The sequence below is a fragment of the Tenrec ecaudatus genome, chromosome 3 (assembly GCF_050624435.1).
Source record: "Tenrec ecaudatus isolate mTenEca1 chromosome 3, mTenEca1.hap1, whole genome shotgun sequence".
In the NCBI taxonomy this organism is placed as follows: Eukaryota; Metazoa; Chordata; class Mammalia; order Afrosoricida; family Tenrecidae; genus Tenrec; species Tenrec ecaudatus.
In genome coordinates, this window is record NC_134532.1 from 4,988,166 (window position 1) to 5,001,659 (window position 13,494).

The window sequence follows — 13,494 nt, forward strand, 5'->3', positions numbered from 1 at the left end:
CAAACTCAACCCGCCTCTTTATGGTACATTTCTCCCACTTCCACTCAACAAGTAGATCCAGGTGGTCACCTAGCAAGCATCTCAGCCCCAGAGAGGAGTTTTCTTCATGGTTCCAGATTTTTTTTCCAGCTTCTGACAAAGTCTACTGGTTCCTGAGTACTCCAAAGCACTGGGTGAGGCATATCTTTTCAAAGCTTTCTTTGCAGGAGTGGCCTGAACCTATCTAAAGATCAAATATTTATAGCTGAGAGCAAGTGGGTTTACAAACTTTCTATTTTCATACTTCCCATATTTTCCCAGAAAACAACTGAGTAAAGAGTGTGGCTTTATTTGACCTCTGGCTAGACAAAGAAAAAAACCTACCACGAGGGAGAAGTCAAATAAACATCTAGTCTCCATCTCATGATTTGCGTCTCCAATATTCTACTCCCAAGGTACCACATTGTGTCAGTCTGGGTATTTTAGAGAAACAAATCCACAGACACTCATATGTATAAAAGAGAGTTTTATATAAAAGGGTAAGTGCACATCAAGAAAACATCCCAACCCAGTGCTACTCAAGCCCATAAATCCAACCTTAGCCCGTATGTCAAACACCAATCCATAAAGTCCTTCTCCATCTCACAAAACACACACAGCGATGTCAACTGCAGAAGGAAAGCCAAATCAGTGAACATGTAAGCATCTTAGCACCAGACTGGGTCTTCACACAGCTGCTCCAGCACCCAGGGCTGCATTGGGGTAGGTCCATGTGGCTTCTCCTTAGAGATGTCTTGCGGGAAGTGCCAGCTGAAGCAGGGAACTGGATAAGGCAGCTGCACCTTGGTCTGACCATCAAAGAGCAAGAGACCCGAGAACTAGAAAGGTGAGGCTCACTGAGCCATTTATCCCGCCACCCTTCAATTAGCTCCACGTGTGTTTATTTGCCTCCTCAAGTTTATTGGCAAAGTCCAGTAATTTTCCTATTTCATCCCTTACATCTTGTAATTCCCTTTGATGTGTTGCCTTCATCTCCACTATCATTTCGTCATTTTTCTCTATTGCTTCCCTTATATCCTGTATGACTCCAAGCAGCATTCTGAAAATTTCTTTTGTGGCAGGTCAATATCTGCTTTTTCTATGCACATCGTTAGGTTCATGACTTCTTCCAGCATTTTCTTCTGGTTCTCCTGCTTTTTGTTGAGGCCATTGGGACTCGTTGTTTTTTACATGTTGTTTTAGAGGAGCCCGATGACATCTTCCAGATTCTAAGAGTGTGGGGCTCTCTCTTGTGGGACTCATGAGTACTTCTACGAACTACCTTTAGGTAGCTGTCCTAGCGGGGAGGGGGGCAGGGGTCAGCCTACTGCTGTATCATCCCATGGTTTCATTCTTACCCTAGCCGAACAGTGTTTGGTTATTTACAATATGAGTTAGATAGTCCTCCCAGGGGACGCTGGGTGGGTGGGTGTGGGCCCACGAGGGTGGCGTTTCACTTGCTGATCTCTAAGTAAGCCAGAGTGGTTTGTCTCAGAGTGCTTGGAGCACCTCGGGTGGCATGTGGTGTTTACCTCTGCCAGGGGAGTGCCACAGAGAGTGTGTGGGTGCACCTTCCTAGTTGTAGGGCACCATAGATGGCAGGCGGTATTACCCTAGTCAGAGTGATTGCCATGGAGTTTGTGTGAAGGTTCAACAGTGGGCAGGAGTTCTCCCAGTCACTTAGGGCCTCGAGGTATAGGCTGGAGTTCTTCCAGAGGTTTGAAGGGGAGACTGCCCCCCCCTTCCGAAACCTGGGGTATGTAAGAGGTCGGGCATGATTTCCCCAGCTGCGTGTAAAGCCAACAATTGTAGGTGGAAGCACCCACATTTGGGCCGTCAGAGGTGCCCTAGGCAGAGGGGAGTGCTCTGCAGGATGGTGGTGGCTTGTGAGAGGAATTAGAGTATGAGGACAAGAAAAAGAGAGATAGTATAAAATAAAGACAAGATAGAGATAGTATAAAATAAAGACAAGATAGAGATAGTATAAAATAAAGACAAGATAGAGATCGTATAAAATAAAGACAAGATAGAGATAGTATAAAATAAAGACAAGAGCAAAAATAAACACATGGACCCAAAATGCAAAGAGAAAACTTTAAAAACATAAACAGTCAGAAACAACAACCAAAAAAGGAAAACGGAATCTGCTGAGACTGTGGCAGGAAAGAGAGAACACATAGCAAAGAGGAGAAAAGAAGAAAAAGTGAAAAAAGAAAGAAAACAAAGGGGGAAAATGAAGAAAAAATAAAGAGATAGCTGAGCCCTGTGCCATGCTGTGTGTAGCATGGCCTTGTGCCGTGTGTAGCACTGCCTCATACTGTGTGTGGCACTGTCAAAGGGGGCAGGCTCTAGCTCTCCCCACTGGGTGGGCAATTGCCCTAGGCAGAGGGAGGAAACCCACGGCGGCATGTGGAAGGAAAGAGAGGGAGAGGAAAGAAACCGAAAAGAAGAAAGAAAGGAGAAGAGAAAACGGAGAGATAGAAGAAAGAAAAAGAAAAGGAGGAATAAGTGGGAAACACCACAACTGTGCTTGCTAAGATTGACTGTGATGGGAAAGAGCGAATAAAAAAAATAAAGAATAAAGAGATAGCTGATCCCTGATTGCCTGAATGTGGGGCCAGAGGGGTTTAAACCCTGCCCCAAGATGGCAAGTTGGTGTGCCCTTTTAATGCAGGCACCCAGTGGTGCTGGGTGGAATTGCCCTTCCTGGTCTTGGCAAAAGGGACTCCACTTTAAATCCGGTGCCTTCAGCTCGGCTCTTAGAATTTACCTCTCATCCATCTTCCTCTCACTGACCTCCCGCCTCCCCTGCTCAACCCCAAACACCTGGAACCAGCTCGTCCTGGAGCCAGAATGTTTTCTGAAGATAAGTACACCCCTCTCTACCCATCCTGGACGTATAGATAAAATTAACAACCCCTTCCCTGCTGAAGCCCAGGTGTGCACACATCCGCCCCAGCTTTGATCCTTCCCAGCTGTGCCTGCCAGCAGGGGTATAAAAACGCAGCCTATATTCCCCAAGGCGCGGTTTCAATAGCTCAATTCCTTGAGTTGCTGATTCCGCCCACAAGCCTCTCAATAAAGCCTGCTTCTAAACTTTGCCGATTGGATCTTTGATTCTGTTTCCTGCCCCAGAATTCCTTAAAGCCCTACTTGGTGAGATCACCTTAGAGGTCCGATGGAGGTTTCCTCAGCAGCACGGAGCGCTGTAGAGGGCTGTCACAGCTGCTTTGTGTGGTGTGCAGCCCTCCCACAGAGGGCAGGCTGGAGTTCCCCCTGCTATTTGGGTTCAGTTGCTCTATGTAGAGGGTAGTAGCCTCGAAGCCAGGAGTGGCGCATGATAGGAAAGAGTGGGAAAGAAGCGGTAAAGGAGAGAGAAAGAGAAAAAGAGCAACAAAAAAAAAAACAACCCTGGACCCATTAAAACCTACTACGGTGGGAAAGATAGAAGGGTGAGATTATAAAAACAGAAGAAGAACGAAGAACGTAGTAAATAAGGAGATAACTGAGGCTTGATCACCTGACCTTGTGGCTGTAGGAGTTCCAATTCTGCCTCAAGGTAACCTAACGGGGTGGTGTGCCTGCTTGGTTAGGATCCCACAGATGCTGGGTGGAATTACCCTTGAAGGTAAGATCACAGCAGAGGCCAGGTGGTGGCTCCCACAGTGGTGTTGAGCACTGGAATTCACAGCCGTGCTGTCTGTAGCACTGCAGCCCGGGAGGGAGGGGGTGTTCCTTCACCCCCATGTAAAGCTCCAGGACAAGCAGGACCTCCCCAGCTGTGTATAGAATCTCTAAGAGGGAAGCTGGCCTTGTCCTAGCTAGACTACTGATGCCCTAATAGCTCAGAAGCCCCCCCCCCCCTTCCCTGCCCCCTGCCCAGCTGGAATTGAATTGAGTTATGCTGAAACTAAGGCTTGCTCTTTGTTATGTTGAAAGCCTGTGGGCTATGTAGCTAACTTCTGGCCTTCCTTAGCATGGGCTCCCCTATTATGCTAATGTATGTTAAAGGACTCCTTCTACCTGTTGCCTGGGAGTTGAACAATGAGCCTGGGATTTTCAGTTTTTACCAAGAAAATCATTTTTCTCTCTTTTTTTATATTGAGTTTATGGAGTACCCTGATTTGGGGGCTGTCACGCTGACCCCCAGAAGGGGAGATCAAGCTTATCAGAGAGGTTGTTTTCTCCTCAGCCAACTGGAACTGAATTCGCCCCCTGGACTATGACGATCCACTTATTTTCCACCACAACTAGACCTGACTCAGGTCCTAAGTTTTCTTCTTTTTCAATTGTTCCAAATCGATGGCTGGCTGCTGACTCTGATCCCCAGGCTATGAGCTGAAGGAAGCCAACAGCTTGGGGAGCTCTGGCGTGGGGTCCTGTGACTAGCCATCAGAGGTTCTCATGTCTGGGATTATGTGTCCTTTAGGGTGTCACCCTGAAGAAATCGCTACTCGGTGCCAAACTAGGGTGCAGGTATTTCTTCAGCTAGAGACAGCATGCTGAACCTAGAGTGATTTACTGCATCCTTGGTTCACTTTGTGAGTGGAAATTTAAAAAGTAGGCTTCAGGACAGGTACTGGTACTGATTCTAATTTCAGAACTGTGCCTCCCAGTACCCTTCACCTTACCTCCCAATTTGCTGGTCTGGAAGCAGGAGCTCTGGGTGGGTGAATCTAACTAGATGCCATCTGCTTCCGCCCCCATTTTTCGGCTGATTATTTTTTAAATACTGTAGGGTTTATACTGGTAATTTTGCAAATAATCCACCATCTTTATTTAGAATGTGTGACAGGCTTTGATGCTTTTGCAAACGGTGTGCCTCTCGATGTATCTGGGCCTTGCCATGTGGTTGGGACAGCCCTCTGTTAACAAGCAGCAACAGTTGAAAATCAAGTATCATTGTCATCAGTAATCAGTCAGACTAGTTAAAATGGCACAAAACGTGGTTTATTAAAGGCGTTGGTATGATATAGATTGAATTCTGCCCCTCAAAGCATATGTTGAGATCTTAACACCTAAATGCATGGATTTAATCCTGTTTGGAAATAGGATTTTCTTTGGTGTGTTAATTAGACTGTAACTGTGTAGGGTGGGTATTTACTCCAATCACTTCTGTGTTACAAAAAAGAGCAGATTACTCTCAGAGAGACATGGACATGGAAGGAAGACAAGGCAGTGACTACAACCTCACAGTGCTAAGGATTTCTGCCTATCAGAAGTTAAAAAAAGGAAGCATTGTAACGACAGCACACAGAGTTTCGTTTCGTTGTCTGTCGGGTCACTCTGCGTCAGAACAACAAGTTGAAATAGATAATAAGGATCTCTCCACAAAGTCAGACCCTGAGTTTGAGCTTCTAGATTGACAAAATCAATCTCTAATTTTTAAAGCCATAGACTTAAGTTATCTGTGGTACAGCAGGCCTAGGGACCTGAGAGACGCAGTACCTCTGGTTTATACTGTTCTATTACATGGCATGAAAGGTTTTTTAAAAGCTGAGTAGAACAGGACTTGGAACTGTTCTGTAATCAGATATTGAGATTCGCATGGTTTAATATTAGAGAACAATATTATGAAGAGTTTTGAGCAGTATGTTTTTAAAATCCCTTTTAACTATGTTTACAGGGCTCAAGTTTATTGTATGTACTTCATCAGATTCATTTATTGTTATGTATTCATCCACACGACCTCAAGTCCAAAAAGGATTTGAGGTTGGTGTACTTCGGGAAGACCAAATACACATAAATACCTCCAGTGCTCCAGTCACGTGTCATTCATTCATAGCCACGTGTCATTCATTCATAGGTACTACTTTAGCTCCATGCGCATTGATGTAGGTGAGAAGAATTTTGGCTCTCTGTTCTATTACATCGATAAGTTTTTCCATTCCTTGTCTACCTCCTTGGCTCTCCCAGTAAACCTTATCAAGAAACAGAGATTGAAGTAGTTTCTGCCGTAAGTGCTGGCTCTTCAACACAGAAACTGCAGATTCAGGAAACCTGAAAAGATACGATGATAGTACTCTCTTAGTAATGACTTGGAAATAGAATGCCTTACCCAACTTCTCTGGCCTTCCTTAATCTGGCATAAATTGCATGATCAATCGTGTTGTTGTTTTTCTGAAAACCCAAACATTTTAGTCACTGTCACAACTCTAAAACGCTCGGAGAGCATGGATCAACTGAACTAAATTGTCTACACCATTTACAACTTGACGTACTAATATCTCACAGAAGATCGTTAAGTGTAGGCCAAAAAAGGGGGGGGGGCGTTTAGGACTAGAAAGGATTCTGTTCTTCTGGCAAAATTATTTTAAAAATCTTAAATTTCATTTTGCCCATATGAGCCTCTTTCAGCTGTCAAGTAAAATAGTGTTCTCCTAAATGTCAAGGTGAGGTTTCATGCAATGAAATGCTCAGGAGGATGGTGATTTCAGGAAAGTAATCATCCTGAATAGAAGCGAGACTTACTGTGAAATAATCTTTAATGTAGTAAAAGTGTAAGTCATCATTTGAAAATACCCGTTGGTTCAGATTTTACTTAGTAATTCTAAGGATTTGGAAGCATCAATTAAATAATAATGGTTTTTAAATTGTTTTCAAAGATATTTAGCACAACTCAGACTTTTGAGCCAGGGCATTTCACCATGAATGCTCAGGATTTTTGATTAATTACCTTATTAGAGTGTGCTGAAGTTGCTTCAGCTCTTCATTTACTAAGTATAAAACCAGGGGTCTATCATATATAGTAAATAAAGGACTTAGCAAAATTTCTTGTTTAAATCATAATTAATATTTTCATATGTCCCCAATTTGCCTTCTCCCAACTTTCCTTAAAATGCTTATGAAAACACACCAGAATAAATCAGATTTAATAATTTTAAGTGAAGTCACTTGTTCCTTAAGAAGTAAAACAAGAACATACGCTTGTTAAAGTGTATGTTTGGCCAAGCATCTCAGGCTCTCATAAGCACCTTTCCCAAATTGTGATGTGGCCAGGTGGGAGTAATAGACAGACACATGGAATTCAAGCTGCAGACACATTGAAGAAAATACAGAGGCCACATATCTGGAAATGTTCAATAAGTGTGGAATTAATATTATGAGCTGCTCTATACTCTCTAAAGACATGTCCAAGATCCCTGCCATCGAGTTGATTTTTACCTCCTAGCAACTCTACAGGGCAGAACTAACTGTCCCTCCGAGTTTCTGAGATTATAACTTTTTCATGGAAATAGAAAGCCTCATCTTTCTCCCATAATGCAGCTGGTGGTTTTGAACTACTAACCTTGGGGCTAGCAGCCCAACACATAACCACTATGCCACCAGAGCTCCTATTCAGTGGCTATAGAATAATTAAACAATATAATTTATTTATTTAATAAATTAAGCATTTTCCAGTGTGAAGTACTTACCATGATTTGTGAATTCCAAACTGCGACATTTGAGGCTATCTTTAGTGACTATGTCTTTTTATAAAGACCAAAAAAATTCTAGGGACATTTTTACTCTGTATTATATATTTACATTACACTGGTAAATTCAATGCATTGATCAGGATTAGTCAAGTCTTCATTTTTACTTTTCAGTGTGCGAGTTATACATTCAAAGAAAAATTAAAGTAAAGCCCATGACTTGTTCTAATGCAAAAGTATTTCAAATAGCAAATAAAACATTTCCATATTTATATGAAGTTATAGGATAAATACAGGTGCCCTGGTGGCATAGGAGTTATGTGTTGGGCTGCTAACTGCAAGGTCAGCAGTTCAAATCCACCAGCTGCTCCTCGGGAGATAGACGGGGCTTTCTACTCCAGTAAAGAGTCACAGCCTTGGAAACTCACAGGGAGTAGGTCTACCCTGTCCTTTAGGGTCACTATGAATCAGCATTGCCTGGATGGCAGGTAGTTGGGTTTGGTTTGGGGTGTGGATGGGACAGTGGACTGTATTCTCCAGAAATTATTACATCTAAGTAAAAATGTAGGGGCCCAAGAATATGTACTTAGTAGCAACTCATAAACGTAGGTCTTAGGTATCAAATGTTCCTACATATTAAACCCTCTCAGCTTATACATCTAAAAAGAGAAACGTGCCATGTTCTGCCTTAATCCATAGGACATGCAAGGAAGAAGTGCCAACAAGACAAGACATTGAAAAACCCCATGAAACCGGGACTCAGGAAACTCTCAGCACAGTTTTACTTCTAATGTTAAAAGTGCATAAAATCAACATTAGCTAATTTATCATTCCAACTCATTAAAATATATCTATAATGCTTATAGAAAGAATACTGAAATATTCTGCCAGAATATTAATGAGAATCATATGAATACTCTAGGAACACCACAAGTTAATTTAGAAAGAGTATTTCCTTTTGATTTCAAAGAGCTGGATGTTAATGTCAGTTCTAGACTGAATTGTGCTTCCCAACAAGTCATGCCATTCCACTCATCTGGTTAGTAACTCATCTCTCCATATGTTGAAAGAAACCTATCCCCAATTCCTTAGTCAATCTGATTTTTGACTAAGCCACGAAATGTAGAAGGTGGCCTAGTGTAGGCCTGTGATAGAGGTAGGGATCCAGCCACAATCCCCATAGCTGGCTCCTAGTCCACTGCAGGGTTCTGCTGTCACCAGCTTCATTGTTGCACTAGTAACCATGGCATTTTAACATCTAGGATGAAGGACTACTCCTTCCGTCGCACATTGACCCCATCTCTGCTCTGTATTTCCTTCTGAGCCCTCCCAAAACTTTGAAGGTCTCCCCTGAATTTTGATTTCTAAATGCTCAAAACCCTCCGACCTGAATAAATAGCAGCCTTTGAGATTGGCCCACCAGACTGGCTCTCCTTTTCCTCTTCATTTCCTAAAATTCACAGAAGTTTATTCTGCTCTTGGGTGTCCTGCCGTGTCATTAACTGTCTAAGATTTCTACCTGCAGCCTATGCAAGGCCTTCAGAAGGAAACCAGTACCACTTGTACTTCTTGCTCTGCCAGGACCCCTGCAATCTTTCACCCTGACCCGAGGGCTGCAGAGCAGTGGGTGTGACATGTAAAGGATGATTTAAATGTTGGCAAAGATACTGTGCTTGAACTCTGGTTCTGTTCCATTTGGGTTTGTTCCCTTAGGTCACCATAGAAGACGGTACTACAACATCAAACTTACTCTTTGATGCCTTCTAATAATTTGAAGTTTAAGTTGTCTTCACTTCGGTCAAAGAAGCCCTTATTGTCCACGAAGACCAAGTGCCGTGGGTCATGCTTCCGCTGGATGATGTGTGCTAGAGCCACAGAGTCTTGGTCTTTGCATTTTGACCTCAGTCCACTCTGTACACAGGCATCTTCTTTGCGTGGTCTGAATCCACAGCAGTTTGTATCTAAGCGATTGTAAATCTGAAAACGAAAAACAAAACTAAAATCCTGGATGCTGAACAGAAATAAAACTTAGGAAAGCTAGAAGATGTCCAACTAATTTTAGAATAGCTGACTTGCTAAAACGGAATGGGGCCAAGCTCATCTAATTACAGGTTACGGTCAGAATAAGCCCAAGGTTCTCATCCCTCAGACTCAGCTATGGTTATAAGCATTTCCAGCTTCAAAGTCATGTCATCCAAGTTAGGCATCTCCACCCTTAATATTCAAAGTTCCCACTGACCTCGCATGTAGACACGTGGCCAAAAGAGCCTCTACCTCCATTCCTGATGGAAGAGACATTGGAGTGCTTTCATATAGCCATGAGGCTGGATCTTGTTTTCTCTATAACAGAGTCTTTTAGGGTGTGTTATAGAAAAATTGAGGCATCTCAGTACGAGTGCCCGGAATCCCCCAACCCCTCATCTTCAGTATTATAGAGCCTAACCTAAACGTAACACAGAACTAGTATATTACAAATAGGTAAGGTCAGGGATTGATACCCAAAACACTGCGATCGTAGGGTCTGCCGACTTATTCTGAATAAGTAAGCAGAATGGGGAGAATTGTTGAACTGATTGGGACTTCCCATGAATGATGGGATAGCGATTGCATAGAATAGAGAACATATCATGGAAATGATCCTGTTTACTTTGCACGCTTGGTTGAAAATTTAAGGAACAAAATTGTATGTACTCTAGCCCCAATGCAGGCAGCTGGGAGACACTTGAAACATGGAAATTTTGATCAATATTTTGGAGATTGACTGCACATTCTAGGAAGGAACTACGTCACAAAAACTTTCCCAGGTAAATAGAAATGCATCCATTTCAAACCAGGCACGGTGATCTCAGAGAGGCTAAATAAGCTGCTCTGCTCGGGGTAAAATACTGGTCAATAGCAAAGTTAAAATGTAGACACTGATATGATTGATGAAAAGAACTCTTGTTTGATGTGTTCTTCTCACTAAGTCATGCTGGATTGCTCAAAGATGGGTGGGTTAATGGGTGGGTTGATCAAAGATTATACATAAGTATATGATTGACTTCCCATTTGTTTCCTCTGTAACCCCCTTGGGGTTGCCAGTGTAGGAAGCAGGAACTAAGAAAGGCATGCAGAAAAAGCAATGCCAAAAATGTAACCTACTCTGAGATGATGTTTATTCATTCACCCAACAAACATCGTCTATGCCGCACGGCTGAGCTAGGCACCAAGGCCAGTGTTGATGTTCCTTCCCACCAACACGTCAAAGTGGTCATTGAATTTTATCTCCCTATTACAGCAAACCTCTTGGACTGGGAAAATAAGTTTCCTCTCTGCTTTCTGCATGTCAGTAGACTCCATTTCAACTAGCCAGCTTTGAGAAATACGGAATGTGAAATCATTTTGCATAATCCACTCTGTGTGGTTTGTACAGAATACCCACGTTTAGTAGCTGCGGCTAAGGAGACACACGGCTCAGACACACTGCTGGTGTAGAAGCAATAGTGGAAGGCCTCAATCAGGACTGGTTCTAAGCAGCTTCCTCATGAAACTGGAAATCTAACCCTTTCTTTATCCAAATAGTCATATAGGCTAACCCCCTGAAGCAGTACCCGCTGGTTAAAGCTCCACATAGATAGGCTAGGACCCCAAGAGTGAGCAAGGCCATCCCAAGCAAACCAGTAGACACATAAAGCATATAAGAAGTATAAATGAAAAATGATCAGTAAATGCACTGAGTATCTTATCCACAAATAATTCCATTCATGGTATACCGGATCATTGACTGGTTTAGAATAAAGAAATCAAGTGCCATAAAGGAAACTGTATCTGATTTGTGTTTAGGTCACAGAGAACCTGAAAACACCTCTGCTAGAAGCTGACTCCTATCCAGCCTCTTCTCCTTTTCTATGCTTTCACCTACTAATCCTCAACGAATCACCACGTCATTTTGCCATAATCATATTTTATATTATTACAATAACACTTATGTCTAGAAAGAAGAACTTAATTCTATTTAAATTTGACTATAAGATCATGGTCTGCTGTGTTGGAGATCCATACTTAGAATTTACCCCTTCAGGACAAATTCCTAACCACCTCTTAAATAAATACTCAGCATGCTAAGCCCTTTCTTCCTTGTTGACTTAGCCTTAGGGAAATGTTCAAGGACACATAGCTACACTTGTGTTATCTCCTCAGCAAATCCTTAAATCCCAACTGCTATATTAACATTCACTCATCAACACGTTAGAATTTAGACCCTAACTTTCAGCTCTTCTGAATATACTCAACTTTTAAAAATGAAATGAAAGCAGTAAAGGGTAGAGGTCAAAAAGGCCAATTGAGGTCATCTTTTTATTGCCCAAGCAGCATCAGATTGCTTCTTTCTAAGTATTTGTTAAGTGCTTGGTCTGATCTAATTTTGAACCACCCGAGAGTCTGAAGTGCTTTCACCTCCTCCCTGACAGACTGGGGTGTCATTCAAGTCTCTCAGCCTTATTAGTAAGACTAGGGTGTGTGCTTAGCTGTGCATCTCTTCCAGAAAATGCTTCTCACTCAATTTACTCAGATACACATACATACTTTGGGATATGCTAACAAGACACCAAGTGTGACGAAATCTCTATGCATGGGTCTGTGCATCTATAGATTGTAAGGCCTCAAGTAAACTGAGGGTCACTTTTGTTCTTATCTTCCAACAGTATTAAATGATGTCTTTGTATTATTACCCGTATCTAACGATAACTCAAGTAGCTCTTAAATCTTTTTCTCTGAATGTTGTTTATATTCTGCCTTTTGGGTATACTCAAATAAGTTGGCAATGAAGCCAAACTCATCTCCCTTAAATTTAATGTAATTCTGCTTAGCCGTGGATTTATGTCTATTTTGAACATATTTCTGCCTACTTTTAAGATAATTTGCCTATTTTTAAAGCCTAAAACTGCATGTCATAGATAGCAATGAATTCAGAATACAGCTTTAGTATACTTGTTTATATTATAGTAATATATGCATGAAAACAATTAACATTCACATTTTTTCTACATATTACATGATTAAGCATTGCAGTGTGCATCTACATGCCAAGATTGTTAAGTATTTATACTAAATATATACATTTGGGGGTGTATTTGATTTAGGTAAATCAATGGAAATGAGTGCTAATCATTATTGCTACAACTTGTTCAAATTTGCATATTTTCATTCTTTTAAACTAGGAAACATTTTTGTAAAATTGATCTGCATTTGATTATTACTGCCAACCACAATTTTCCATAAAATCACCCTTTCCTCTTTTAGGAAAACGTATGTTTTCTCTGTTTACCTAACTAAAATTATACTCAGAAACATTCAGGTGGTCTAGCCAAAATTTTTTGTTGGTTGAGATAATTTTAGATATATTTCTTTCTACTTTTTTATGCCGTTTTCCTTTTGGTAATGTTAGTCATCTCTGTAGGAAAAAATATCTTGGAAGTGACTCAGGTTGTGTTCATAATGCCTAACTAACCAAGGAGGCCTCTACTGCTTGATGCTAGTTCCCCACTGCGCATTTGCAATCTGCAGACACACATTGCTTTCTTCCTCCCATGAATACCTCTCTACGGCTTCAAAAGAGTGATTCTACCAAAGCAACTTAAGATGGTCCTTCCTAGCTCCTGTTTCCTCCTCAAACCGGTATAAATAAATGAGCAATTTCAGGCAATCTGAACAACTCAACTGTCCATTCCCATGGAGTCAATGTTGACTTACAACAGCCTTACAGAAGTCCCGAGGCTGTTCATCGTTATGGGAGCAGATAGCTCATCTCTCTCCTGAAGAATAGTTGGCGACTTCTGAACCCCTGCCCTTTGTGATTATTGGTCTAACACTGACCTTACAGTGTGCCATGAGAACCCTGACTGTCTGAACACAGACACAAAAACATCCTAAAGGTGCTGTGCACACTGATCATGAAACACCTGATAGCTTTCCCATTGGGAATACTTAGAAACCCTAAATGTAATGCTTTGCATATACTACTTCATTCAATCTCACAACAACTTAAAAAAGTAGGTACCATCACTAGCCTCAATTGACAAAG

At 41.8% G+C, this 13,494-nt stretch overlaps 1 protein-coding gene across 1 annotated transcript in view; it reads right to left on the reverse strand.

Moving 5' to 3' along the window:
• Positions 1 to 490: 490 nt before the first annotated feature.
• Positions 491 to 13,494, reverse strand: part of GASK1B (golgi associated kinase 1B) — a 60,107-nt gene continuing 47,103 nt past the window's right edge. Inside the window, exons 4-5 of the mRNA XM_075543637.1 lie at positions 9,184 to 9,410; positions 491 to 6,018 (exon numbers count right to left, since the gene is read on the reverse strand). Of these exons, the coding sequence (XP_075399752.1) occupies positions 5,811 to 6,018; positions 9,184 to 9,410 (435 nt within the window). The 3' untranslated portion in view covers positions 491 to 5,810. The remainder of the gene's footprint in view (positions 6,019 to 9,183; positions 9,411 to 13,494) is intronic.